This window comes from Chenopodium album, chromosome 1, assembly GCF_948465745.1.
Source record: "Chenopodium album chromosome 1, dcCheAlbu1.1, whole genome shotgun sequence".
NCBI classification, from domain to species: domain Eukaryota; kingdom Viridiplantae; phylum Streptophyta; class Magnoliopsida; order Caryophyllales; family Amaranthaceae; genus Chenopodium; species Chenopodium album.
Genome location: NC_137834.1, coordinates 75,467,353 through 75,494,366, shown reverse-complemented (window position 1 = coordinate 75,494,366; position 27,014 = coordinate 75,467,353). Strand labels below are relative to the sequence as shown.

At 35.5% G+C, this 27,014-nt stretch overlaps 1 protein-coding gene across 1 annotated transcript; it reads right to left on the bottom strand.

Moving 5' to 3' along the window:
- On the bottom strand, nucleotides 1-26,871 carry LOC145557898 (mediator of RNA polymerase II transcription subunit 23-like). The gene is made up of 21 exons (XM_081619077.1): nucleotides 26,692-26,871; nucleotides 26,561-26,595; nucleotides 25,222-25,321; nucleotides 24,132-25,106; nucleotides 21,921-22,155; nucleotides 17,059-17,276; nucleotides 16,566-16,773; nucleotides 14,476-14,753; nucleotides 13,530-13,613; nucleotides 13,208-13,302; nucleotides 11,344-11,506; nucleotides 11,006-11,251; nucleotides 10,331-10,501; nucleotides 10,031-10,144; nucleotides 9,789-9,914; nucleotides 8,743-8,891; nucleotides 6,356-6,596; nucleotides 5,482-6,253; nucleotides 1,826-2,007; nucleotides 854-957; nucleotides 1-572 (listed from the first exon to the last, which is right to left on the bottom strand). The coding sequence occupies exons 1-21, from the start codon at nucleotides 26,782-26,784 to the stop codon at nucleotides 368-370; spliced, it is 4,794 nt and encodes a 1,597-aa protein (XP_081475203.1). The 5' UTR covers nucleotides 26,785-26,871; the 3' UTR covers nucleotides 1-367.
- Between the last annotated feature and the right edge of the window lie 143 nt (nucleotides 26,872-27,014).

Sequence of the window (27,014 nt, the reverse complement as noted above, 5' to 3'; positions counted from 1 at the left end):
TTACCAAAAGCAATTAGCTATTAATAGAATAAAAGATGTATATACATTGATTAATATTCCTAAAGAAAAGAAAATAAAATTAAATAAAATTAAAAGAACCATTAAAGTACATTATCATATGTACACAGTTCATTTGAGAAAGGCGGTGGTTCCCTTATTCCATCCACAACCTCATTTAAGGATTACCGCTATAAGATTAGATAACAGAATAGCTCAGCCAAAGAATGAGGGCAGTATCATTTTCAGGTTTGAATGGGACAAGTTTTGAGGGCTGGCATCAGGTATCTCATGCAGGTATCAGAAAATGGTTATAGGTGATAAAATGTCACAATTCGCACGAGGCTAATCATGAAATGTAAGAGAGAGCTCATGACATAGGATTCTGGACAAGCTTTGGATGAGTAGAGGCATAGATGGAAGTATTTACATCTGTTGTTAGGTGTGATAGAAGGTGTTGTACATCCGGTCGCAAACTTTCCAATGCTCTACCAAAAAGTACCAAAACCTCTGCTCTAGGTTTACTTGCAGATTGTACTGGCCCACCCTGCCCTTCGTAATGCACAACATGGTGCCTGAAACCAAAAAGAGCAGTAACTGGTTAGGAAGACAAATGTAAGGTTAGCAACCATTACATCAGATTGTTCATTTCATCTTAATAAAAAGAATTGCAGGAAATATAAATTATGATAAGTTCCATATTCCATCCAATAAGTTCCAAAAACTAGAAAGGTTGTAATAAAATTCAATAAATTCATATAAGTTCAATTCACAAATAAGTTTTGACCATTTCAAAAAATTTGCTATAAATTCTGATTAGCCGTATTCTGTGAAAATAATGAAACCCTATTCTTACAGGAAGTCAATCAGATCAATTATCTCTGAAGCCTGAGCAAGCACGGATGGTTGTGCAGTCTTTCCAAAGACATCCACCATTGCACCAAGTAGAAGAGAGAGAGTCTGCAAGATTAGATTGACATATATGTCCAAAAGTCAGAACTTAGAAGGATAATTAAGAAAACAGGTCACAGAAATCTATACGAATATTTTTCTTTCTTTCTTTCTTTTTTATTTTTTAATTTTTTAATTTTTTAATTTTTTTTTTCCTACCTAAAAAAATTTGCACTAAAAAACATATCACCGAGCTTGGGATGCCATATTGGATAAAGAGTATATCCTTTGCTGTAGATCAAGGATGACTGCTACATCATCGTCTCATCATTAATAATGATAAGCAAAAAGATTAAAAGAACTTGTCATTCATTCTTTATGGTATTCTTCAAAATTTGGAGCAAAAAAAAAAAGAGAAAAGCACATGTAGCATATTTCCAATACCATTCCATAACTATTACCCTCTCTTCAGCAAAAATGAGTGATATTCAGATGTAGATAGGGAGCAGGAATGAATGTGTGTTGTTGGGCCCTATTTGGCCAGGGACTAATAGAGAAGGGGGGGGGGGGGGGGGGGGGGGTATCCTGGTGATTATGGTGGCAAGAGGAAAAGAGAAAATAGGGGTTTGTGGTGGTGAAGGGGAGGAAAACGAGAATGATTTTTTGTTGAACTTGGGATTTATTAGTAATTAACTGGGAATAAACGAGCAATGAGACATGCTTGGATTTTTGACAATTTTTCCTACAACTCTACAAGTGTAAAGCAATTAAGCATAATATATAAATATCACGCTCAAAATAAACAAAAATAAATAAATATCAAAGAAAACTATATTTAAGGTCATAAGGAGCACCTGCTACGCAAGATATATCATTTTATGGAAAGGAAAAGGTGATGACACAAAATAGGATATACAATAGTGCATAAAGTCCGTACCTTGTTAAAGAGTGTATGAGCATTTGCAAGTCTTGGGAGCAATGGACCCATTATACGGAAAACTATCCTAAGCATAGCCACCGAAGTTATTGGCCTGAGTTGCTTTATGATTACATGGGCTCCTTCAAGCCATTCTTGTGGAAGGTTGCTAAAGAATGAGTGGAGCAAACCAACAACATTGCCTGGAATATTCAAAATCAAACAATATAAGAATCCTACATTGGCTACGTATTATATTTTATGAAATACAGCATAAAACTGCAAAATTTTGAGGGTGGGTAAACTATAATTTCAGCAGCCTCTACATTGTGTCATGTAACTCATGTTAACTAAATTTCAATTACTTTGCATAGTACATTGCGCTTTGACTTAGAAACATGATGCAACCACCAAAAAATCTCAAGTTTAGTACAATTTAATCTTTTTTTTAGGAAATTTTGTCAAAAACCTCCTTTTAAAAGCATGTTTTTGTCAAAAACCTCCTTATAAATTTTTTTTTGTGAAATCATACCTTAATCAAATTTTTTTTTTACAAAATCATACCTTTAGACGGAAAACGGGGTTTGACCCCATTTTCAGGCGTTGACCACCCACGTGTTCAACGGATTCAACCCACCTCCTGCCAGCGTCTAGGGTTCCTTGTCCCCCACCCCCCCCCCCCCCGCCGGCGACGCTACCCCAGCCCCAACCCCACCGTCACCCAGAACCCCAAACCCCGTCGACGACCCTCTCTCTCCTTCCTCTTCCCACCGCAACCAGAACCCTCCTAACACGGTGGCTATCTCCGCGCAACCACATCACCGCCACCTGCTCCACCGCACCACCTATCTTCGCGCAAGCACAACATCAATCCCCAGCAGCCTCCATCTCCACCGCTGCAACACCGCACCAATTGCAACCCCAATTCGCACCAATTAAGCCCCAAAATCCCCAGCAGCCTCCATCTCCACCGCCTAGGGTATTGTCGCCACGAAGGGAGTGGTTGGGCAGGTAGGTGGGGGTAGGTGAGTTGCGAGGGTCTGGTTGGCTCGAATTGGTGGTGATTGGAGGTGGTGCGTGCGGTATTCAGTTCTGCAGCTGTTGTTGGTGTCGAATGGTGGGGTTGTTGGTGTTTGCGTGGGTGTTGTGGGGGTGGGCGTGGTGGCTGGTCTTTGGTGGTGGGTTAATTTTGGGAAAATTTTGGTGGTGGGATAATTTTGGTGGTGGCTGGTCTTTGGTGGTGGTGGTGGCTGGTCTTTGGTGGTGGGATAATTTTGGTGGTGGTTTTCTGTTAAACACGTTGGTGGTCTAACGCTCAAACCCCATTTTCTGTCATAAGGTATGATTTTGTAAAAAAATAAATTGATTAAGATATGATTTCACAAAAAAAAATTTATAAGGAGGTTTTTGACAAAAAAATGCTTTAAAAAGGAGGTTTTTGACAAAATTTCCTTTTTTTTATAATTATTTTGGACAATCTATTTTTTTAATTCACAGAAAAATATCTATCTTTGATTGTACAATATTGCTTTTTTTCTTTGATTCCATGATAATGTAAACCACTCTTGTTGCTGCCTAAGCTTAACAAGTAAACCGCTAAAATGCTATATGTCCATAAATCAAAAATACCTTCACTACTCATTTACAAGACATCATTAATTTTGAATGTTTACTGTACATCCATTTGCCAAATTGTCTATATATCTACACTTCAAAGTGTGTGTGTGTCTATATATATCTACACTTCGAATTATAGTTTGTTGATGTTGACAGTAGCGCTGGTTATTAGGGAATTTTAAATTAAATGCACCAAATAAATACAATGGAATATTAAGGGAATAATTTCTAGTTCCTCTATCGAAACCACCAAATCAAACAGGCCCTAAGATGTTTTTGAGTGATTTTCACATTACTTTATCAAGAAATGGTAGTCACATAACCTCTAGATATTGCCATTAGATCATCAAAATGGACCAGAGTGTTATGGATTGTAAACACTAATGAGGTGCATTAGGGAAGAAAAAAAAGGAAAAGAAGAAAAAAAAAAAAAAAAAAAAAAAAAAAAAAAAAAAAAAAAAAAAAAAAAAAACCCCTTAGTTAAGATCTTTTCATCCCTTCAAATTCCTATTTTTCTTTTAGATTGCAACCAACCTCCTAGATATACAACTTAAGATGAGGATAAAGAAGGCAGATGGACAAACAAACTAACTAAAATAACTTATAAGCTTTGTAATAACCCAACCCACCATCTCAACAATATTGAAGTTAATTTGATACATTGACGATATTGTCCTTCATAATCTTTATATTCTTTTGTAATACGTGAGCCAAGGAGCTTTGGATGCACGTTTTTTGAATTGGAGGAAGTATATAAGAGAAGCCCAAAAAAATGAGGTTTAAGAACAGAATTTAAGTATTCTACAGTTGCACCACCCAATAACATCATCTTATCAGTCTTTTCTAGATTTACTTGCCACTTCAGAGTAAGGAAAAGAATGTCACAAGGAAAGAGAATGACGTGCTGGGACCTAATTACAGAGCTGATATAATTTGGCTGTGTATAAAACCTGACCATATCAACTAATTTAAGACTGAATTATTCAAGCTTAGAATTTTGACATGTTAAACTATGATACTAACCCAATATATTTGCAAACAACAAAAAGTAATGATATGGTAGTAAAATCCCAAAAGAATCCACAAATGCAAGCTAAATATAATAATGGAAAACTTGTCTGAAAGGTATTCACAATGCAAACTAATATAATAATGGAAAATTTGTCTGAAAGGTCTTTTTAAGTGGTCGACTTTGTCAAAAAGGTGGCAAAAAAGGTCCTTATATCCCATTTAGGTTGTGAGGGATTGTTTGACCAAATTCCGGCAATTGATTTTACTTTCCAGCCATTGACCATCACGTGTCCAGCACATGACTTATTTTCCCCTTTTTTTGTCTTTTTCCCTTTCCCCTCCAATTCCAACTGACCCTAAATCTCCCCCCCCCCCCCTATTTCTCCTTCCTCTCTTCTCTTATCTGATGTAACTTGCAACATTCCATTAATGGCGGTGCAATAACTCAACTGGGCAATTGGAAGCCCACAATTACACCTCTTCAACAGTTTGTGTGGGGATGAAATACTATAATTTAAAAACAACATTTTATATTTGTAATTGGAAAATTAGAAATTGAAAAAACCATTAATCGACATTAACAAATACATTAGTATAATTAACAAAGGGGTTTTAACCTCACTTAATTCAACTTCCCTTCAATTTGAATGGGAAGGACTAGATTTGAATTTTGAACTTTGTTATTGTGAACAAGCTGTTTTGTGAAAATTAGGGTTCACAAATTACATAGAGGAAGGAGAAACAAGGGGATAAGAATTAGGGCCAGTTGGAATTAGAGGGAAAAGGGAGAAAAAGAAAAAAAAAAAGGTGGGAGAGTTTTTACAGTCACGTGATGGTCAATGGCCGGGAAATAAAGTCAATCGCCAAAATCCAGTCAAAGGTCTCTCCTTACAATCTAAATGGAATATAATTATATAAGGACCTTTTTTGCCACCTATTTTTATATAAGAACCTTTTTCACAAAGTCGACCACTTAAAAGCACCTTTTTGAAAAATGTTCGTAATTTTTTTAACTGAATAAGCAGGAAAAAAACAATAATAAATAATACCTATGGCTGTGGAGGTATTGTCTTGAGCAGCCCATGTCGGATCAAGTAAAGCATAATTAACAGCTGAATCCAGCTCACTAGGGGACCTCTTCCCATCATTGAGCCACCAGGTCTCTTTAACAAGACGTGATACCTCAAGATAGAGTTGTACATGAAAATCTTGTGGAAGCTGAGCCAGTAAAAGACCACAAGCTTGAATCAACAAACACGATAGCTGTTGACACGTATAGCCACTACGAGAAACAAAATTGGACGTATTCAGTCCAGAAACTGGTGCGGCAGATCTACTTGCATTCATAGAATCTGTGCTTCCACCAGAAGGTGATGTTGGTAACACAGAGGTTTGCCCCGAACTATTTGAAGTTCCATGCAACCCATGGCTGGACTGAATAAGTGTAGATTGGATATGGACAACGATTTGAACAAGTGATGCCACAATTTGGGAAGCAGAAACTGGAAGAGAAAGCAATTCCATTACAGCTGTTTCAAGCACCAGCTGTGTGTGTGTCCCAGGATCTTGGATCTGATAGAAAGCCTTCTGAACCTCAGAAACATTTGTTTGCCCAGATTGATTTGCAACAGGATTTTTATTCGGTGGACAGCGCGCTGAAAGGTATGAAGCATCTAATATCGATCCTGATTTTGAGCTGCTACTAAGGGGAGGAATGACGTTATTCACTAGACCCAACAGCAGGGAAGCAAAGTAATCCGGAGGAGGGCATGAAGAATTTGATAGGGCAATGTATTGTGGAAACGACTCTGAAAATGGAATCTAAACCAAGAATTGCATCACAAAAGATATCAGCCACCAAGATGACAAGAATCACAATGAAATTACAGATCATGAAATTATGAAAACAAAGCCTTTTATTACCTTGGGTATATCAAGCAAATTCAATATGCGGACAATTAGCTTTCCTGGAAGATGACCATAAAAATATGCTAATATGTCACGGACAAAAGTAAACCTTAAAGGATGGTAGGCTAGCAATTGTTTATACATAGCCAGAACTCTCTCAGCATGATCCATAGCATCATTTTCAATGAGTCGGTAAACAACCAAAGGAATAACAGGAAGCAAACGAGCAGCAATATCATCAAAAATCACAGGAAACCTACAAGATAAGTGAAAGAGTGATATGCTTCAGTCAATACATTATCACATAGTTAACATAAGTCAATTACATTACATCCAATGTCAGTCAAGTGTTCGAAGTAAAATGGAATATGAGTAACCCTATACTATAATTCAAAAGGTTTCCAATAACTTCAAACTTCAGAGGCAAAAGCTGTTCAAGCTTCAAGAATTATTAACTCGCTAAAAAAGGATAAAAGCATTGTTAAACAAATAAATAAATAAAAATTTATTTTTACCTAAAGTACCCGTGTCAGACCTTGGACAGTCCAACACTTCAGCATAGGTAGGCCATTTCAACATCATTTTAAACCAAACATAGAAAATTTTCATTAAACAGTCGAGTCAGCCCCATACGTGCTCGCTAGTCTAAGTAACATAGCCCCCCTGACCACCCACATATCTGCTCTCATTGATCGAACAACCAGCCTCAGGTGCTGCACCCTATAATTTGTCTCCATCTTCCCCGCACGGCCGCACCTCCCCCCCCCCCCCCCCCATCGTCCCCTTAAAAAATTATTCAATAATTACTCTTTTAACTTTATTGCACAAATACTGAAGATATCCATTTTTATACAGGGCCACTCTAGATATCAAATAAGACCTAAGGCTACAATGCAAGGGCCCTGAAAAGCACAATGGAACAAGGACAACGTAGAATATTCCTTGATATAACCCGCTGGATATCGAAGGTTCTAACCAGAGGCGTAGCCAGAAAGTAAAGCTAACGGGGCCAAGGCTATTATTTTTTATGGCTAAAATATCTTCCGTGTTAGCATTGACAATATAATTTTACTATACAAAATTCAAAGTTAAATCATTTTACCTTAACATTAAAACAAATCACGAGACTAATACAAAGTACTTTGCATTAAAAGTTAAAAAATACTCTAAATCAATAACAATTAATAAAAGTAAGGAGAAACATAAACTAGCAATATATAACATTTAAATTTTAGAAAGTTACGTGTTTTTTGAATGTATGTCACAACATCATACAAAAGCAAACTCGACTCTAATTTATTAACAATTGACAAAAACAAGTAGAAACATAAAATAGCAATATTGAATATTTAGATCTTAGAAAATACATGTTTTTTGAATGTATGTCACAGCATCATACAGAAGATAAATCATGATGATCATCAATTAATAAAATTTAGACAAAGTATTACTGAATTTGAAGCATTGAATCTTCATCGTAAAAGAAAAAATAAAGAGAAAAAAAAAAAAAAAAAAAAAAAAAAAGTGGGATTATAAAAGAAAAACAGCCAAATTATAAAAGGAAATAAAAGGGGGGGGGGGGGGGAATAAATAAGTGAGATTGTACAAGATAATAAAAACACCTTAATTATACAAGAAAAAATAAAAGAGAAAAAAAAAATAATAAAATAAAGAAGTGGGGATATAAAAGAAAAAGAAAAAGAAATAAAGTGGGAGATCTAGGAGAATTGAACAAGTGACCATTTCTGACCATGTGCGGTATCATGTAGTACCTTTTCACCACTAAAGCAAGATCATTTACGTGATACTGGTCTTCACTTAATAAAACATATACAATAAATCTACAGGGGCCAAGTTAAAAATCATGAGTTGCAGGGCTAGGCTACCAGCCCCCCTTGTAGCTCTGCCCCTGGTTCTGGCTGCCACTGAAGATGACAGCCAATGAAGCTTCTTCCACTCTAGTCTCTACAACAAAAACCCACTAGATTTGCCACATGCCCATAGTCATATGAAAGAAAGCATCAACATATCAATTATAATATTGATGGGTGAATGGATTTTCCAGTCAAACCCTTGATCTTAAAATCCTTAACTTCATTTCATATCATGGTGATTAATCCAGGCTAGACAACCATTTAGGAATATCATGTATACATTATGTTTTGAAGTGTTAATGTAGAAAACACAGAAATACTTTGCCACATCAAGTAGAAGCAACCAATTTACAGGGCATTTTTTATCCTCAATAGGCTGCCCTTCTAAGATGGCTGCCATAAATTAATGCATCTGAATATAATAAATAATGGCAACTGTCTTCCAAGTCCATATCTTATACATTTATCCAAAAGAGATCTACCACAAGTCCACACCAATAAAGCATAATGTAGAAAAAAAAAAATTACCTTTCTTTCCAAGAGAGATGATTTCCTAATGCCTTCTGCAGATCCACACGTTTGAATATTCCAGAATATAGCCAATGCTCAGGAGGTCCACGGGTCAAATAGAATAATTTCAATCTTTGCTGAAGCTCTTGCCTGTCAAGTAGACTGATCTGCAAAACCATTTTTGCAAGACAACTCAATCATCAGATAACAATTAAAAAAAAAAAATTATAACTAGGATTCTAGGACTGCCCTTAGGAATAACTATAACAGTTAAAGAAAAGAACGTGTGAAGAGCAACGTATGGTATATGCTACGGAAGTAAGAATAGAAAGATAGAAAGGTTTTTCTCTAGTAAGAACTAGGGGAAGAAAGCCTATCAGTCCTGTCACCATCCCAATGGTTGTTTTGTTTAAAGGCTAATGGGATATTAGGATATGAGTTAGGCAGTTAGGCTCCATGTAAGAGACTAACTGCATTGAGGAATTGTAAATATTGTAAAATTGACAGCTCCTGGAGCCATAGTAGTTTTATATTTCAGTCCATTATCACATCAAATAATTACTCTTACATCAGCAATAGACTTACCCCTTTCAAGCAAGCTAGATTTTCATTTATACCTTGTAACCTATATTAATGCAAAGAAGTTTTAGTACTCGACATAACTGTGTCTTTTCCTGTAATATATGTGCTGTTTGAAATGAATGACATCCATTTGATCTTAAGAGATTATTGGTCATTAACCTTGGGCATTGTGCAAGGAATTATTGACACTATCACTAGGAAACAATATGAGCTTATTGAACTCAAGAACACCACTTGTTAAAGCGCTAAATCTTCAAAGTCATAAGGAATAGTCATAAAATCCTACATTCAATTCCATGCTCTTATAGTCATAATGAAGTAACTATTCTTAAATCTGTAATTACAAGCTTCCTTGTAATACAGTCTAGAAGAGACCACAACAGAAACCCACTTGAATTTGAAAACAGATGTCAGGGAAAGAAACTTGTAATAAAAAATAATGATAATAATAATTATAAATAAAAAAATAAAAAAAAACTCACTGCAATATGTAACGCATGTGTATCATCATCACGATCAATCAATGCAAGGACTAAAATATCCAAAGGAAGCAACTCATGAGTCCAAATAAAGAATGCCAAATTTGTAGATGCTTTCATAAGAAGATCCTGCAACGAAAAACCAAGATGAAAGAAAAAAAAAAAAAAATGAATTGAATTTTCCAATTGTGAGTCAGTGAAAAGTTTTAAGATATTTATATGCTGGTAACAGCCAGCAATATCACCTGCAAAGGATGTCCTCGCTGAAGTTCTACATGAATGTGATGAAGCAGAACATCAACCATGGTGTAAATATTAGCAGTCACTTCTTCAGGGGAAAAATCTCTCAACACACGTGCCTGTGCTTGATTGGATAGAAGCCTCAAATTAGAATATATCAAATAAGATTGCATAGTTTACATACACAAAAATCATTCCATCCATACTCATGTAATTATTTATAAATTGCTTTTTTTTTTTAAGGAAAAAAAAATACTTTAACAATAAGAAGAAAAAAATAAATACGAGCAGAAAAGGGTAGGTACCAAATTTGCGCTATTTATACTTTCAGGATGTCCATGCATAAGTATCCAAGCACCAGCACAAAGATATTGCCGGTGTTGAGGAAAGCTATGACCTAGGTAAGTCGATACATAAGAAGGATCAGCTGATGGGGACAGAAGTTGGGTGCATTGATTGATAACCGTAGTCTCTGCCTGTCACAAAAAACAACATATAGGATTAGATATCAAAGCAATTATACAACTATTTTAGGCATTGGTATCCCCAAATGTCACATAAGCTCAACATACAAGTTTGATTCCCCAACATGGCATCAGCTCATGAGGACCCTATATACAGCAATTTAAAGCAATCAAGTACCCAGAATACAATTGGGCTTTCCCCAATTATACAACTACTTTAGGTACTGGTTTGTCCATATTGCTTATAGTGTAATTAGTAAATTCTTCAGCAAAATAAATAAATATATAAATAAATAATAGGTACTAATTTTAAAGTCCCTTACTTAAGAATATCATTAAAAAATATCACAGAACACAAAGTCACAGACATATTAGATTGTGAAATCACTGAAATGGCACAACAGAGTGATTACTAGAAAAGGTGTAAGCAGCCTTAAAAATCTGTAATTCAAACTTGCAGGTGTGATGCACTGCAAGAAAATAGTAAACAAAAAAAAAAGGAAAAAGTTACAAAACCTGCTGCCATGCTTGAACAGCCAGTCCCCTTTTATCTGAACGGCCAGCTAAAGTTTCACGTAGAACAGGAGGAAAATAACGTAGAGTTTTGTCAGACCAAGTATGTTGACTACTCGACAATATTTGCTCCAACATCGCAGGAAGATAAAGTAAATGCTCAGACTCAGCTATTCCACGCGTCTTAATAATAATAGCAAGAGAAATGACAGCAATTCGATTCAAAGTTTCAGTGAATTCAGTAGGACCCTGCAATTTAAAAAATGATAAAATAAAAGAATTATACCCAGAGTAAAATAAAACTGAATGGATACAAGTAGGCTTTATGGAGACCTTAACACCTTTCCTTCCTTCTTCACTGAAAAGAAATCTCTCAGGGACAAGATCAAGTTCATGCATAGATTTTCAGCCAGTCTAAATAAACGATGATCACCGCGTTTCCCTTTCAATGCAGCAACAATTTTCGTGACATCATACATTAAGCTCTTGTTCTTTCCTTCATACCTACAATTCAAGTTATGCATCAATTTCCTTCATTCTGAAATAGAAAATAAATACATAAATGAGGGGCAAGAACCACGTGAGACCTGCTACTCGTTGATAGAGAGTAAACAAGTTCAAACTATGACACAGTATTATAATAAGTAATAATTTCCTAATAAAACAGCTAGGGAAACTAAGCAAACAAAAAAAAAGGATAATAGAGCAACTAAAAGCCCAATGTCACATAGGGTCACTTCATCACTCTCAAAGAAATATTTGATTTAAGGAGTAATTCTCCAATAGATTACACAACCCCTCACCAAGTCACCATATACAACAGCACATAAAGACCGTACTTGTACCAAGAAACAAATTTATGAATTGAAGGGATAAGCCCCATCACTGTTGTAAATCTTGTAATCATAAGGATTTTTTTTTTAGATCACACCTTTTAAAACACAAATTTCATGAGGGCCATTGTTCAAATATACGGTTTTGGTCACCATTGCGGGAATGGTACGGTGTCGCACAAACATAAACGATGCTTTGATCTCAGACAGTTGCGCTACTATTCATTTGAAAGTCTTTTAGGGATTTAAATAGTTGTGCACTGTCATAGAGTAGACTATTAGAGGCTTAAAGTCATTATTGACGAGACATGGGGAATCTTTCACTTTATCTATGAAAAGCAACTTTGAGTGAAATACTTGGTTAAACCTTCAATGCGGGTCTATTAGGGGTTATAACATTTGATTCAAACAATGTCAAGATCCCAGGCTTTTGAAACAACTCATACTTCAGGTCAAATGAATATCCTCAATACGAATTAATCAAAATGATGCAATCGTATTTTTGCACCTCGGAAAGTGCCTTTTAGAATCTTTTGTACTTCTAAGAAAAAACTTTCTTGTGGTTCCTTAATCCCTTTTTGGTAAATTCTAGTGGTTTCACCCTTCCTTTCCTTTTCCAACCATTTTCTCTCTAGTCACACACACACACACACCAAATGACAAATACATACTCTTTTTCTTTCTCTCTCTCACATACATTCCCACTACTTTTCTTTTTTTATTCTCTTTTCTTTAAAACTTCAACAACAATATTTCGCTTCTTTTTCTAGAGATACATAATACTTGGTATTTTTTCTGTAGCTATCCATTCCTTATAATTTCCTTCACATCATAAATTTTGGGAAGAAAGCTAGGAAATATTCCAGATTCCAATGATGTATCTATTTGTCAATTCTAGTTGATAGGCAATAATAATGAGTTTAAGACTTTAAGTGTATTATAAATTTATAATTGCTCAATATTTAGCTGAAACTGTTAAGATTCTGGGAATCATCACCATTTTTGTTGTGCTTCATTGCCATAAATGACAACATCCAGGGTTATGGTAGATTAATAGTAAATTTTCCTTCAACTCAACTCCAATTAGAGAAAAAAGTAGTTGGAGGTGAAGTGAACAACACACATGAAGCCAAATAGTAGCCTTTGAGTAAAAAATCATCACAGGGTACAGCATGGCAATAGCTGGTGAGGTTTGACCAATTGATGTTCAAAATCGACAAATTGTGTTTTGTTGAATCCTTACAAATAATAATTTTGAAGAGAGTGATCTAGATTATTTTTCATAGAAAGTAGGGTTCTTATTCTTTTAATGGATTCCTCACTCTATATGAGTACACATATAAAGACACACACACAAACAAGTCATACTCACCGATAGAGTGGAAGCAACCGATAATTCAGAATCTCTAGAACCAGAAGTGTTGCTAGTGGCTTGCTTAGTGTGCTTGGGTTCCTTTGAGTCAAATGCTGCAACAATGAAGCGATAGACATTTACACATGACAAGCTCACAATACACAATAATTCAAGTTGTAATCTTGTTGATACATTCAGAAGTTTAAACAAATCATCTGCATCTCAAAGCCCTTATAATAGTTCTCCATAGCAACCTATTAGTCTTTTACCTCTAATTATTATAGATAAAAACATAAAATAAACCAGATTAAAAATCAGCCAATAGAGTAAAGAAGTTTACACTGAAGTGTGAGCGAAACAATGAATATGGTGCGATGAGAAGCAACCTTGTATAGGTTTCAACCATTGCAATGCTAGGAATAACCTACACAGTGAGAACAACTTGTTAGAGCCACAGAGAACTACTACCTCAGGTCTCAAATTTTTACAATGCACCGAAACTACTGTCGTAATTTTAGATCAATATTCTTACATAGTTCAAATGTCATTGTTAGCAGGGAAGCAATACAATGCTCATGGATTGAATAAAAATACATATCTTGTGTGTAGCTTATTTTTGAGTTTTTGTAGGGGTAGGTAAATTGGCACACTCTTTGGTTGATGGTATGCTATAAATGCTGTAAATGGTATGCTGTAAATAGCTTACAATCATAGGATCAATTAAGATCCAATGCTCCACATCAAACCCCGGTCAAAGTAATGGCAATATTTGTAAATTTTAGATTGTATATTAAAAAATTTAAAAATTTTGGCCCAGCTTTTTCTAGGAATAAGTATAGATGGGAGTCTGGGAGAAGAGAAAGAAAGTTGACAAAAGACTGCAAATAGATAATTAAAGGCTTAGAGCCTTAGAGTATAGATGGGAAACCTTACAACAGGTAGCCATAAAACAGGCATGAATGAGCCGAATTGTAAGGCAAAAGGTCTTAAGGACGCCTTACAAAACAATACTTGATCTAAGTCAATGAAGCATTAATACACAAAATTGTAGAAAAAATCCCAGTAAGTGTAATCACGAGCAACTATAGGATATGAAAAGACAGAGAACGTAGCATATGAGCTAATCAGTAGTCAATATTCATGGAACGAATGCCAAAGGGAGCTTCTCAAATTTACCCCTAGAAATAGTTTTTTGATTCCTTTGTAGTACTACAAGTCTGCTATTAACAAGTTTGGTTGCTAAGATTTCATAAAAGCAAAACACTAATGACATAATAACAGTATACCTGTCCAGAGAATAAAGAATCCTCCATTTGATAAGCAAGTTTCATGCACAAGTTGATTGAGAATCCAGATATTAGTGATATTGGTAGAGGACTTGTTTCCCGCATCATTACAAGTCTCTCATTTGACTGCATACCAGAGACTGGTAATAGTTCTGTACCAGCAGCATTAAGCCAATTCATCACCATCTCACAAGCAGGCTGTGCCATCGTGTAAGATACAACCCAAAACATTCCAATTGATCTGTCATCCATATTCATGTAATCCAGCATCCGTTCACCTGTATCAGGAAAGCATAAACTTTTGACTCTGATACACAATCAACATTACTACATTAGTAGGTCTTCCTATTCTCAACATTCATAAGGGAAACTCTCCTCTTTGCACCAGCACTAAACACATGCATACATAATGATACAAATGAAACTTAAAATAAAAAAATAATATATATTGGAATTCTTAATCCTTAGCGCTAAATCAGTAGTTACTTATTTCTTCAAGATTTTTCATCCTATTTCCATAACAGCTTTTTACTAGGGTAGGGGGAATAAAATAAATTATCACTATCATTCTTTTAGGAAGTAGAGGCTCTTTATAGAAGAAGATGACCTAAAAAGACAGTTAAAAAAGAAAGAAGCTAACAGACAACGTTTCTTTTATCGTATATTACATTAAAAATACATTAGTTACTGTTGTGCTTAACATGTCTCATTCAAAGTTTTAAATTTAAATGAACTATTGGTATCTAAACAAGCTTATCTAGAAGTTGTGCATGCAAAACCAAATGTGTGCATGTGTGGGAGAGACAGTGTGTGCATATTGCCCCAAATTTTCGGGTGTACTTTAAATATAAATATCATACAAAAAAAATGATTTTATGTCACAAAAAGTTAATCATCTCAAACTTGAAATTTGATTTTATTATCTAATTACAAGATCATACTTATCTTAAACCCCCAAAATTATCCTAAACCTTGTTTATATAAGCTTTGACATGAGATTAAGGAGGCAACCAACGCTTAAATTTTCTCTGTATTTCACCCTACTTCCACCAGCCATCCCTTCATATTTTCCCCAACCACAAGATTTGTGGTCAATAGATGAGTGAAACATCAATCTGTCTAAAATTTCTTCTTTTGGATGAATGAAATCAACTATATTATGCTCTAACCTTGCACCTAGAACTGCTCAACTGTCTCTCTTGATCTACCCTGTTCTTGACCACAAGATTTGTGGTCAATAGATAAGTGAAACATCAATCTACCTAAAATCTCTTCTTTCGGATATCAACTATATTATGCTCCAACCTTGCACCTAGAACTGCTCAACTGTCTCTCTTGATCTACCCTGTTCTTAAAATCCTAACCAATTTTATTTTGAAAAAAATGAAAAAAAAATCATCACATCATATCAAACCTCTTTTGCAGGAGCACCGCTACACCAATCACCACCTCTGCTCCTATCCCCCCGTTCATCCTTGAATGTTATATTCTTTATCGTATTCATAACTTTTGCTGTGCAGAGGCATATTTTGAGAAGTTATAATGACTTTTCCCTCTGTACAACAATGCCTGTACTTTTTTTGTATGATTAATTGATCTTAGTGACCAATTAATATTGTTAAGTATAAGTAGGAATAAAATGGCTGCCATGACTAGTAGTTGTCATTAGAGAATTGATTAGTTAACCAAACTTTTCAACTCACTTGGTTTCTTTTCAAGTACAAGGTCTATAGTGATTTTGTTAACTTGGAACATTAATACAGTGTTGTGTCGTCACTTAATAGTAAAACTATTGTACCTACACCTTTCTTCTCTCTCTCTCTCTCTCTCTCTCTCTCTCTCTCTCTCTCTCTTACACCCACTCACCTTTTTCAAACTATACAAAACTTTAAGGATCAAGAACAAAAGGATGAACATGGTTGTGCTTGTGCAAATAAAAAGAAAGGTTTTATAATAGTTACAGAAATGAACATGTACTTCATTGTATGCATCATATAAGCTTCATATTTTGGGTGAAGTTGATTAGTCAAGCATCATTTATTTACTCCTGATAAAGTAACAGGTATCATTATAATATAATTGATGGATACCTTTGCTCACTTGCCTCCACCACTCATCTATTTGCTTTCCTTTCTGAAGCTGCTCATTATTCAAGTGATCTCTATGTAGTGTGTTCAACGACCATATTCTCAAGTTCTGGCAGCTGCTTATAAAGTCAAGCAGTATACTTTGAGGGCTATTGGGATCATAGCTCTTATCCTCTCTATGAAATGACAAGATCTTTTTTGTTGTCTCAACCTGTATGCATAAAAGGGAAACTCGCACTTTATACAGTCAAATTATGAGATCAAAGCAATGAAAAAGTATCGAGAGGAAAAAAAAGAAATTATTCATGTACATGTTAAAAAAATTATTTTACATGACAATCATTATCACACAAAAAAATGCACTAGTCAAACTGACTAACTACTTGTAAGCCCCTATAAACTATTTTTCCAACTTGCTTTACTACATTTGAGAGAGGAGATAAGAGGGGACAAAATTAAAGATAACGAAACTTTTAGCCATAATCTGCTGGAATACCTTTCTGGAATCATTATTTAGAGCGTTCATAACAAGCTCAACACGAATAATCTGTGCAAGCAACCATGTAACATGATTTGTCCGAAGAATATGGCGGTCATCTTCAATCAGCCGCAAAACAAGCTTGTCCACAAAATCGACAAAGTCAATGCAGCCACTCTTCATCAGAAAGAAGAATATATCTGAAAAAATAAGCCACTCCTGCCAACAATTTGACTCTGAACATACATTAGAAACACCAATTAGCTCACTATAATGGTAACTTCTGCAGACACAAATACAATGCAGTAAAGCATAATCACAGATCACAATATTTGGGATAAAAAAAAATTGATTAACATAAACATAGGATCAATATCTGGTACACTGATAGCCATATCAAGAGTTAAGCGAAATATTAAAAATTAAAAATAAATAAATAAATAAAATAAAATTTTAAATATAGGATGAAATAAAATTGGAACGATCTTATGCCTACCAAAAACATACATCAGGATACTTAAGAAGTTTGGGAATATAACGATGCAAGAGTTGTGAACGATACATTTTAACTATTGATCAGGAACTCTATACGTCGTGGAAGACTTGAAACAGTAGTTATACAAAAAATACTACCTCCGCTTCATATTACTCGCAACATTTGCCAAAAATGGCCGCTTCACATTACTCGCAACAAATATTTTTCTTTCCTTATTTAGTAAGTTTTTGGCTATGAAATGACAATTTTACCCTTACTTTTTTTTTTAAACATCCTAATTAAAAAATAAATCTGTTCTTATTACATTAATCCCTAATGTTAATTAATTTCTTTTTACCACCAAATTCATTCCCCTCCTCCATCTACATTCAACATCTTCCTTCATAAGTTTTCTCTCTCTTCCTTCATAATCCACCACCTTCTATTACAACCACCACCTTCAATGACAACCACGACCATCACCACCACCATTACCACCGATCACCACCGCCACCATCTTCAATGGCAACCACTACCTACATCGCCGCCTCTGTTTTCTCTCTCTTCCTTTGCTTTTTGTTTCCTCATTGCCGATGAAACCCAAATTCGAAGGTTTTATAGTCAAATTTAACCATCAAAACTCTAGATCTCTACAGTTTTGATGGTTAAATTTGACCAATTAAAGCTTTAATTGATGATAGAGAAGGGTTTGTGGTTGGTTTGTTCGTGGCTGCTAGGTTCGTTGGTGCAGTGGCATCATGGGTTTGGGTTTGATTGAGCGTTCGGTTTTGGTTTTGATTGTGGGTTTGGTTTTGGTTTTGATTGTGGGTTTGATTGGGGTTCATTGTGCAGGGTGGTACAGTGGGTTGTTGCTGCTTTGTTTTGCTGGGTTCGTGGGTGGTGCTGGGTGCGTCAGTGGTGTTGGGTTCGTGGGGTGGTGGTGCTGGGTGATGGTGGTGGGTGGTTTCGATGATGCTGGGTAGTGGTGGTGGTGGTGATGGTGGTTGGTTTCGATGATGCTTCGTGGTGTCGGTGGTGGTGGGTTATTTAATTTAATTAAGGTTGGATTTGTTTTTCCTTTTTTTGGGTTGGATCAATAGTTAAGCATGTACCCTTATTTTTCAATAATGATGATTTCAATCTTTTGCCTAAGAGTCCGAGCGCACCCCTTTTGTTGTGAGTAATTTCAAGCGGAGGTAGTATTTGTATAACAGAATATTCAAATTGTAGAATAACATTCTGATTGAGCCAGAATAATATAAATAAATAAAATAAATTAAAAAAAAATAAAAACAGCCCTGATATATCACCATCTACAGAAAAATGGTACACTTTATAGCTTACCCCAGATATAAAAATTGATTGAGAGATGGCTGAGTGGTTGATTCTTAGATACCAGCGTGGTTCTTTGTTGAGAATGAATTCTTTTAATTAAGTCCAACAGATACATGAATTTGATCACAAGGATAGAAAGGAGGGTTTTCTTATAGAATAAGAAGACCAATTTAAAGCCATTGGAACTTCAAAGTTTTGGGCCAAAATAGATGTGATCTCTATAGATAATTTCTGCCAAAATGTCAAGCTGGGAGAAATTACACCATTGCCAAATGCCTGAAACAGAACCAGTAACCCCAACCCCTAGAGACCAGCAACATAATTTCGTCTCTCCGTCATATTATCATCATGATTACTTCTAGCTCCGAAAATGGAATTTTATAGGAGTTAAGTACAAAACCACTCTCTCAACTTAGACTAAAGTTGCAAACTACTCACTAAACTTATAAAAGTTGCAATTTATTCACTCAAATCAGTTATGACCTACAATAACAGGTTAATTCTATAAACTCTCTAAACTTTATGACATAAAAGTTTGCAACTCCCTAAACTTCCTAACTATTTTAACAAAAAAATCTTTAACCATGGTTAAATTTTTATTTTTAAAAAAATTCAAGGATTTTATAGAAAATAACACCAAAAAAAGCCCAAAATTTGATTATTTGATTATAACACTACAAATTTAAAATTTTTATTATAACCATGGTTCGAAAATGCGGTTTCGGTCGCGATATCGGTAACGATCGCATGTCGCGGTAACAGAAATGATGCGGTTGTCGCGGAATGGGTTGCGGATGTTATGACCAAATTTAATTTTGTAGTTTTGATATTTTTTTTCACAATCTTACTCATAAATTTTGAATTATTATTATTGATATTGTTATTGTTATTGTTATTGTTAAATAGACCAAATCTCCAAACAGCTTACTGATTTCTAAAACCAAAAAAATAAATCTATGATAAAGTAAAAAGTTGCTCTAGTTGCTACGTGTCTAGAGAATTTAAATTTAACTGGTCAACAATTGTAACCAGCTGTCAACAATTTCAAGGTAGTCAAGTGCATGTGACTGTGAGGAGATATAAAAATAAAAAGGAAAAGAAAAGTAGTTGCTGTCAGCTAGAGGAGAGAGAAACTTTGAAATTTGAAACACTCATCTTCTACTTCGCACCTCACATATGAAGATACCATCCACCGCAAAAAAGAAAAATAAAGGGAAAAACGCTAAAACTCGGCCGCATCAGGAACGTACTGGCCGAATCGCTCATAAATGCGCTGTATTTTAACAAGGCGCTACACATCAGATAATCTCGGTTCGGTAAAATTCAAAACCGCATCATCTCGGCCGATACGTTACAATGCGGCCGCATTTTTATACCCTGATTATAACACCACAAAAAAACCAAAAAATTAGATTTCACCACCACAAACTAACGCCATCCAAACAACCGTTAGTGGGCCCTACATAGTATACGTGTCAATTATATATTGGAAAAAAAAAAAAGAAAAAAAGGAAAAACCCTAAAATCCTGACCAACCACCGCACTCACCACCGCCGCCGGTTCCCCCCGCCCCCACCGCCGCTGCTAGTTTCCAGCCAACCACACTGGAAGACACACCACCCTAACCCTAAAACGTCGTACCAACTCAGCCTCAGCCCCGATTCAATTCGGTTTCTAGAAACGGGTTAGGGTTTGGGTGAAGGCGATTTTTGGGTTGGTGTGGGTAGGGGAGAGGATTTCGACGACGATGGTGTTGATGTAGCTGAGGTAGGTGGTGGTGGCATGATGTTGCTAGTAGGAATTCGGCAACGTAGGGTGGTTTTCGGGTTTGGTGGTAGGAGTTTGGCGGCGTGGGTGGTTTTCAAGGAGGGGGAAAGCAAAATTCGGCGGCGTGGCTGGGTTAAGGAATTTTTTTTAATTTATTTTTCTTTTTATTAATTCAATTTTTTAAACCTATAGGCTATTGACATGTGTCGAATTATGGGCCCCATTAACAGAATTTATCCAAAAAACCGTTAAGTGGTGGTGAAATCAAATTTGTGAGTTTTTTTGTAGTGTTATAATAAAAGATTTTTATTTAGATGTTATAATCAAAACTTGTTAAGGGTTTGGGGGTAATTTGCGTGGAGGGTGTTTGTTTCAAGAAGGAGATTGTTTCAGGGGAAAGGGAGGAGGGATGGGCATCGCACCGATGATGGGGGAGCTGGCCGTCGTCAGGTGTAGGGGGCTGGAGCTTGGCTGGGTGGGTGGTGAGGGTGTTGGTTGTTTTATAAAAAAATTTCCAAAATAGTTTGATCATTAAAAAAAAACCCAAACTATTATTAACCCCAACTTTTATGTCATAAAGCTTAGGGACTTCATAGAATTAACCTGCTATTGTAGGTCATATTTGATTTGAGTGAGTGAATTGCAACTTTTATAAGTTGAGTGAGTAAATTGCAACTTTAGTCTAAGTTTAGGGAGTGATTGTAGAGTTAACGCAATTTTAAAGAGTGATTTTATTATTCAAGGCTATTAAGCAAAGAATAACTTGTCATTTCATCATAAGTAATTAAGTTGCATGTCAAAAAAAAAAAAAAAAAAAAATCCCTTGCATCAACACCAGAAGTATTCAACTGACCCTGGCTGATGACTGCAGCTCACAGCATTTACAGCAGATACATAGCTGCTGTAGAAATGTAGAATTTTCAGTTAGGGGTAAAAAGTTGGCAGCTTTTTTGTTTTATATAGGTTATAGATATTTCATAATAGAAATCCAAGCACCTATGCTAAGAGGTGGTGGTGAAATATTTTTTATTCTATTTTTTTTTTTTTTTTGGGGGGGGGGGTTAAAGGAAGGAAAATTAAAGAAAAAGTTTCAGGGAAAGTGCACTTATTGAATTGATGTTGCTTCAAATGAAAAAGGAGACAGCAATGTGAACTAATTTCTAAGCCAAATTCAAAGCTTTTAAGTTTACCAAATAACCCAGAATAGCTCATCTTATTATTCACCCTAAACTTTATTGCCATATGTTCCCATGTATAGATGATTGACTAGATAAAAAATGAGAAATGGCTAGAAGCTTCTTGCCTGAATTTGTCAGCTTCAATAGTTCAACAATTCTGTCAACAGTTGCCTCACAAATCATGTCCCATGTGAAAACAGCTCCAGGAGAGGATACATTAGGTTGTGGCCGGTAACAGGGGGCAACAAGCAACACACGTTTCCACCAATCTGGAGAGGGAGTTGTACGCAGAGCATGTCTAATACACCGCAAAGCTCTATCCCAGTCCAAAGTACCCTTCTGGATACAAACTGCCAAATCCTGCAACAAAGTATAAGAGAATCCACAAATATTAACTCAAGAATAGACATCACAGAGACTTGTGAATGTATCAAAGACAAACAAGAAGCATCTATTAACAGAAAATTACATGTACATGTGTTCAATAGAAACTACTTTATTCATATAAACAACAGAATCTGATTATCTAAAGTCCATTGTAAGGAATTATGAAGCAAAAGGCAAATGAGTAAACTTGCTGGAATTCCCTATTCTCCTTCATATCTTTCAAACCACTCCATCTCAAGAATTTAAAAAGCCTTCGATTCACCAGCCACTTTATATACATGATTTCAGCACCCTTAATCAACCTCACAATTATCTTCTCATCATTAATGCATGGTGTGTCAACCTCAAGACCCAGAAACAGATTGTTTACAGGAAAATTCAGAAAGAAGATGAAGAAAATTTGAAGTTTTGTTGATCTGTGCAGACTTTGGAGTATTTTAGGAGGTTGCAAAATGTTTGATGAAAAGGACAGCCAATGAAATGATGAGTAAAGCAACACAAAACCCAAATTGTTTTGAGCATCATAGAAGAAAAAAAAAAAAACTTGTTAAGCATCTTCTGGCCTCCTTTCGTTGGTTTTTTTTTTCTCTTTAGCACTTCCTATTAGGCTTGAATAAGTAGCAAAACAACAATTTCAAGGGTAGAGTTAGATCGCATGAAGAGTACAGGTTCGGTTCTGTTCTTTGAGGCAATTGTATATCTGGAGTCAAATGACAAGACCTTACTATTTGCATTTTCTAATCGTAAATATCTGGAATTTTGTATTTATTAAGATTATGAAAATAGACATTTGGAAAATACATTAAGAAAAATCTAACAAGACCCCTCTTGGAGATAAGATCTGACCCAACCATGCCAGAAATTTCAGACAAAAAAATATCAGACTAAAAATTTCAACCCAAAACAAATATCAGGTGAAGAGAACATAGCCTTAGTGTACTAAATGTTGAAGAGTGAGTTCTAAACAACCAACACAGCTAAGCTGGCTTAGGTAGGATTTTTGTATCCTATATCAACCCTAGAAGACACTCACAGTAAACATAAGCAGCTAATAGGTATCTACGGTTATCTATGTTTATACTCAGTCCTAGTTTTTTCCTTTTTTGTTGAATTTAGACTATCTTATCCTCGAGAGTTTTATTTATTTTAATTTATTTTCCATTTCCCATATTTTAGTAAGGAAAATGTAAACAAGAGATAGTATTCTCTCTTTTTTTTTTCAAGCTAGAATTTGAAAAGAAACCAAAATGAAGTGTAGGGTTGGAAAAAAGAAAAAGTAAGAGAAAGGGTCAAAGAAAAGGTGTGAATAAATGTAGAGGAATGTTTCTTGTAAAAGTGACTAAGAGTGCAAAAAGCCTTAAAAAATAATATGGGATGGATTGGGTTGGCAGTCAAATATAATTGAAATTCATAGCAACATTAAGAAGAGTTGGCAATCCTAAAGGAATTGAAATCTAATTCATGACATTTTAAAAATGAAGAATACCTAGAGTGTGAAAGGAAATCCAGCGAAAACAGCAGCAAGGATAGCAACACACAATGAAAAATGAATGCAGGTATTGCTAAAGCCAAAAACATGCAACGTACATAAGTGAACAGCTTAGGTAAGTTAGATATTAAGACAAGCAGTCTTGATTCCAGTACACATGCAGGAACTATAAATTCAACTGACAATAAGGTCACACCTCACAGGAATCTCAGAAGTAAATAAAATAAAGACAATGCAGCTGAAACATGTCAAGAACTATCCTTCAGGCAGATTGATTTACCACAGACAAATCTATAATTTTTCTCACTATATAATCCTAAACCACATAATTTTTCTTGATGACATAAACTAATTAATAGCCGCTGTAAGTTGAAACATGATTTTAAGCCAAACTTTCATAATTAAGCATAAAAATGTGTTGTAAGAGAAATTAAACTTATAATAGCGTTGACATTATCACCTCTCCATGCAATGGTTCCCCCAAAACACTTGGATATGTGATAGGTGAATACCGCAAATTTGTTATTGCTTCACCTCCAAAATGAGGAGTGGCTAGAGGTAAAAATCGTTGGGTACCAAAAGTTGGACAGTGTAAGTGTTGGTCTAACATTTGCATATGCATAGCCATCATGTCCCGTCGTCGGTGAATCTCCATTATAAGTGTAAACAAGGATTCATCATCTGGTATGTTTTCAATAAATTGTAATCCACTGCGTAGTAACTCATAAAATGGTACACGACATTTGTCCTCCTTGACTAACAGCCAAATAACATCCAGACAACTGTGAAGCCAGTCAATGAGAGCCTTGTCAAGTCTCCAGGATTTTGCATCAGATTCATCATTGAATTGATGTCTTTGATCCCAATTGACGAGCCAAGTTTGCATATGAGATAGTATCTCAGCATGTGTGGCAGGTTTCAAAGTAGACTCTAGGCTTAATAGAATAATTTTACAGCAGAGCTGACGCAGACTACTTATGGCACTATCCCTTATTGCTGAATTGACCATCAGGGATGACTGTTGGTGGTTGCTAGATATCTCATTCAGCTTTACTGGAGATGACGTTACAGCAGATGATGGTTCATTAACAGATTGAGCAGGGGATCCTATATTTTGAGCAGAGATTAATGGTGATGCAGGGTTTGACTGAAAAGTAGAGGATACTGATATGGTGTTTGTGGTTGGCAACATCCCAGTTTGAGATACTGTTGAGGTGGCTGCAGGTGTAGCTTGACTACCTTGACCAAATGACATCTCCGCAGAGGACACTGCACTGAGAAGTGATGGTAAAAAAGTATCCCATTTTATATGCTCAATACTGCACAAGCTTCTCAAAGCAAACAGAAGAAATTCTGCCCGTGGAGAATGGCTACAACACTGAAGAACTAGAGAAATCAGAACAGCTTCTGTTACCAAACGCAGTTGCTCTTGATCCTGAAACAATTGTCACAGATACATAAGGTCAAAGTTGAAAGTAAGAAATAAAAAATGAATAAAACATATCAAATGTGAACATATCTTAGATCACACATCCAAAGCTGAAACTCACAGGAAATTGCCTCAGAGCTTGTTCAAAGTCAGAAACAAATTGCTCATTTGGAGGAGGAAGATCTCTGTTTAGCGCTGTTACACGCTTTTGTGCTTTATTCCTAGAGACAATAAACCAATTATCTTATCAATTTATAATACCACAGTATACATATATGACATTCAATTTATTTCGAATCAGATACATTTTAGTATACCTTTCCTCTTCTTTTCAGTCATTCAACAATAACGACAACAACAAAGCCTTAGTCCCAAAATGATTAGGGGTCCGCTAACAAGAATCGTCATAAGGAACTGTTCGTAAAGGAAATAGAGCATAGCAAGAAAATTGATCGAAGATTTAGATAAATCACCACAAGTGATGGGGATACAAGATTTATATAATGCAGTAACTGATTTTTCAAACTTTTAACTGATGAGTTAATAAGTTATTCACCAAGGAACATGGGTGTTGATCGTTAATGACCCAAGAGTGTTACTACTAATATGTGTAAGTGGATAACAACAATGAGTTTGTTTATAACTTTATAAATTATGAGACGTCCGAAATCAACAACCATAGCAATACCACACAAACCCAATAACATTGCCCTCTGAGCCGCCACCCCCCCCCCCCCCCCCCCTCCAAATGGAAATCAGCTAGGGTTTAATCATCTATGCTTCTAAATAAAGGTTGTTTAAGCCCACGACACCAATTCCCCCGTCAATCACCATATTTGCCAATAGCTAGATAGTTTATTAAAGACAGCAACCTGAATTTGTACATTTTTAGCCTTGTTCAAACTCATTACCATATCCATACTATCTCCGAACAATTGAATCGTTAGCTTTTGTGATCTTAAAGATTAAGAATTAAAAAATTTGAAACAATGAGCTTCCAGCTAGGAATCAATCATCTACGTTGTGACCTAATCATAGGATTGTTCAATTCACCATTTCACTGACCACTTTCACCATCAATCACCAAAAGCGGTATATTGTTATTCAATAGATACCAACATGAGCTTTCAAAGTGTTCGTACTTTTTTCCACTTTATCGACAATGACGGTCGTCAATTTAGTCGTTTCAAAAAGATATTCCAATACACTTAAAAAATACAGATTGAATAACTTAAAAGAAACAAACTGTAGCCATTTTTAAGTTCTCCATAATATACCAAATCAACCAACAAACACAGCAGAATATTTACGAATACTAAACAATGATTAAACAAATTCCATAACATACAACACAATTATAAACAAATAAATTCATTCCAAAATAAGTAAAAAAAATAAAAATAAATCAATGGGCATAAATTAAATTGGGCGAGAACTGAACAACTGAGAACGAAACTTACGGTGTTTGTTCATCAGATTTTTGGCGCGAAATTCTCTGCAATGATGAAAAGAAACAAGCTAAATTGGAAACTGAAGTATAAAAAAACCAGATTAGAGAAAACTACAAAAATTGCAGGAATTGGTGAAATACCCCTAAATAAAGGTTGAAGAGATCAGTGATAACTGATTTAGCTGGGTGTAATTGATAAGATCTTGAAGAAGATGGTCTTTGATTTTGCTCCATTTCAATTTGATTGTTCTTCAGTTCTTGAAGCAGCTTCAATTGGGAAGTAACATGAAGGTGAAGGGGGAGAGAGAACGAACAGCAACAGTATACAGTCCTTAAACTTTCGTATTTGTGCACTTTTAGTCCCTGTCAACTTTTTTTGCACTTTTAGTCCCTTACCCACCACACTTGGTGTTTTACATCCAAAAGTTGAGGGACTAAGCCTAGTCAACAAAAGTTGAGGGACT

Bases quoted from the DNA above. Each gene is read 5' to 3' on its own strand.
- LOC145557898 (XM_081619077.1), bottom strand. From the start codon at position 26,784: ATGGAGCAAAATCAAAGACCATCTTCTTCAAGATCTTATCAATTACAC. The intron at 16,774-17,058 runs GTATTCCAGCAG...TTATGCATACAG, and splicing joins TAAATAATGATTCCAGAAAG to GTTGAGACAACAAAAAAGAT. The intron at 14,754-16,565 runs GTATCCATCAAT...TTCCTGATACAG, and splicing joins GTGGAGGCAAGTGAGCAAAG to GTGAACGGATGCTGGATTAC.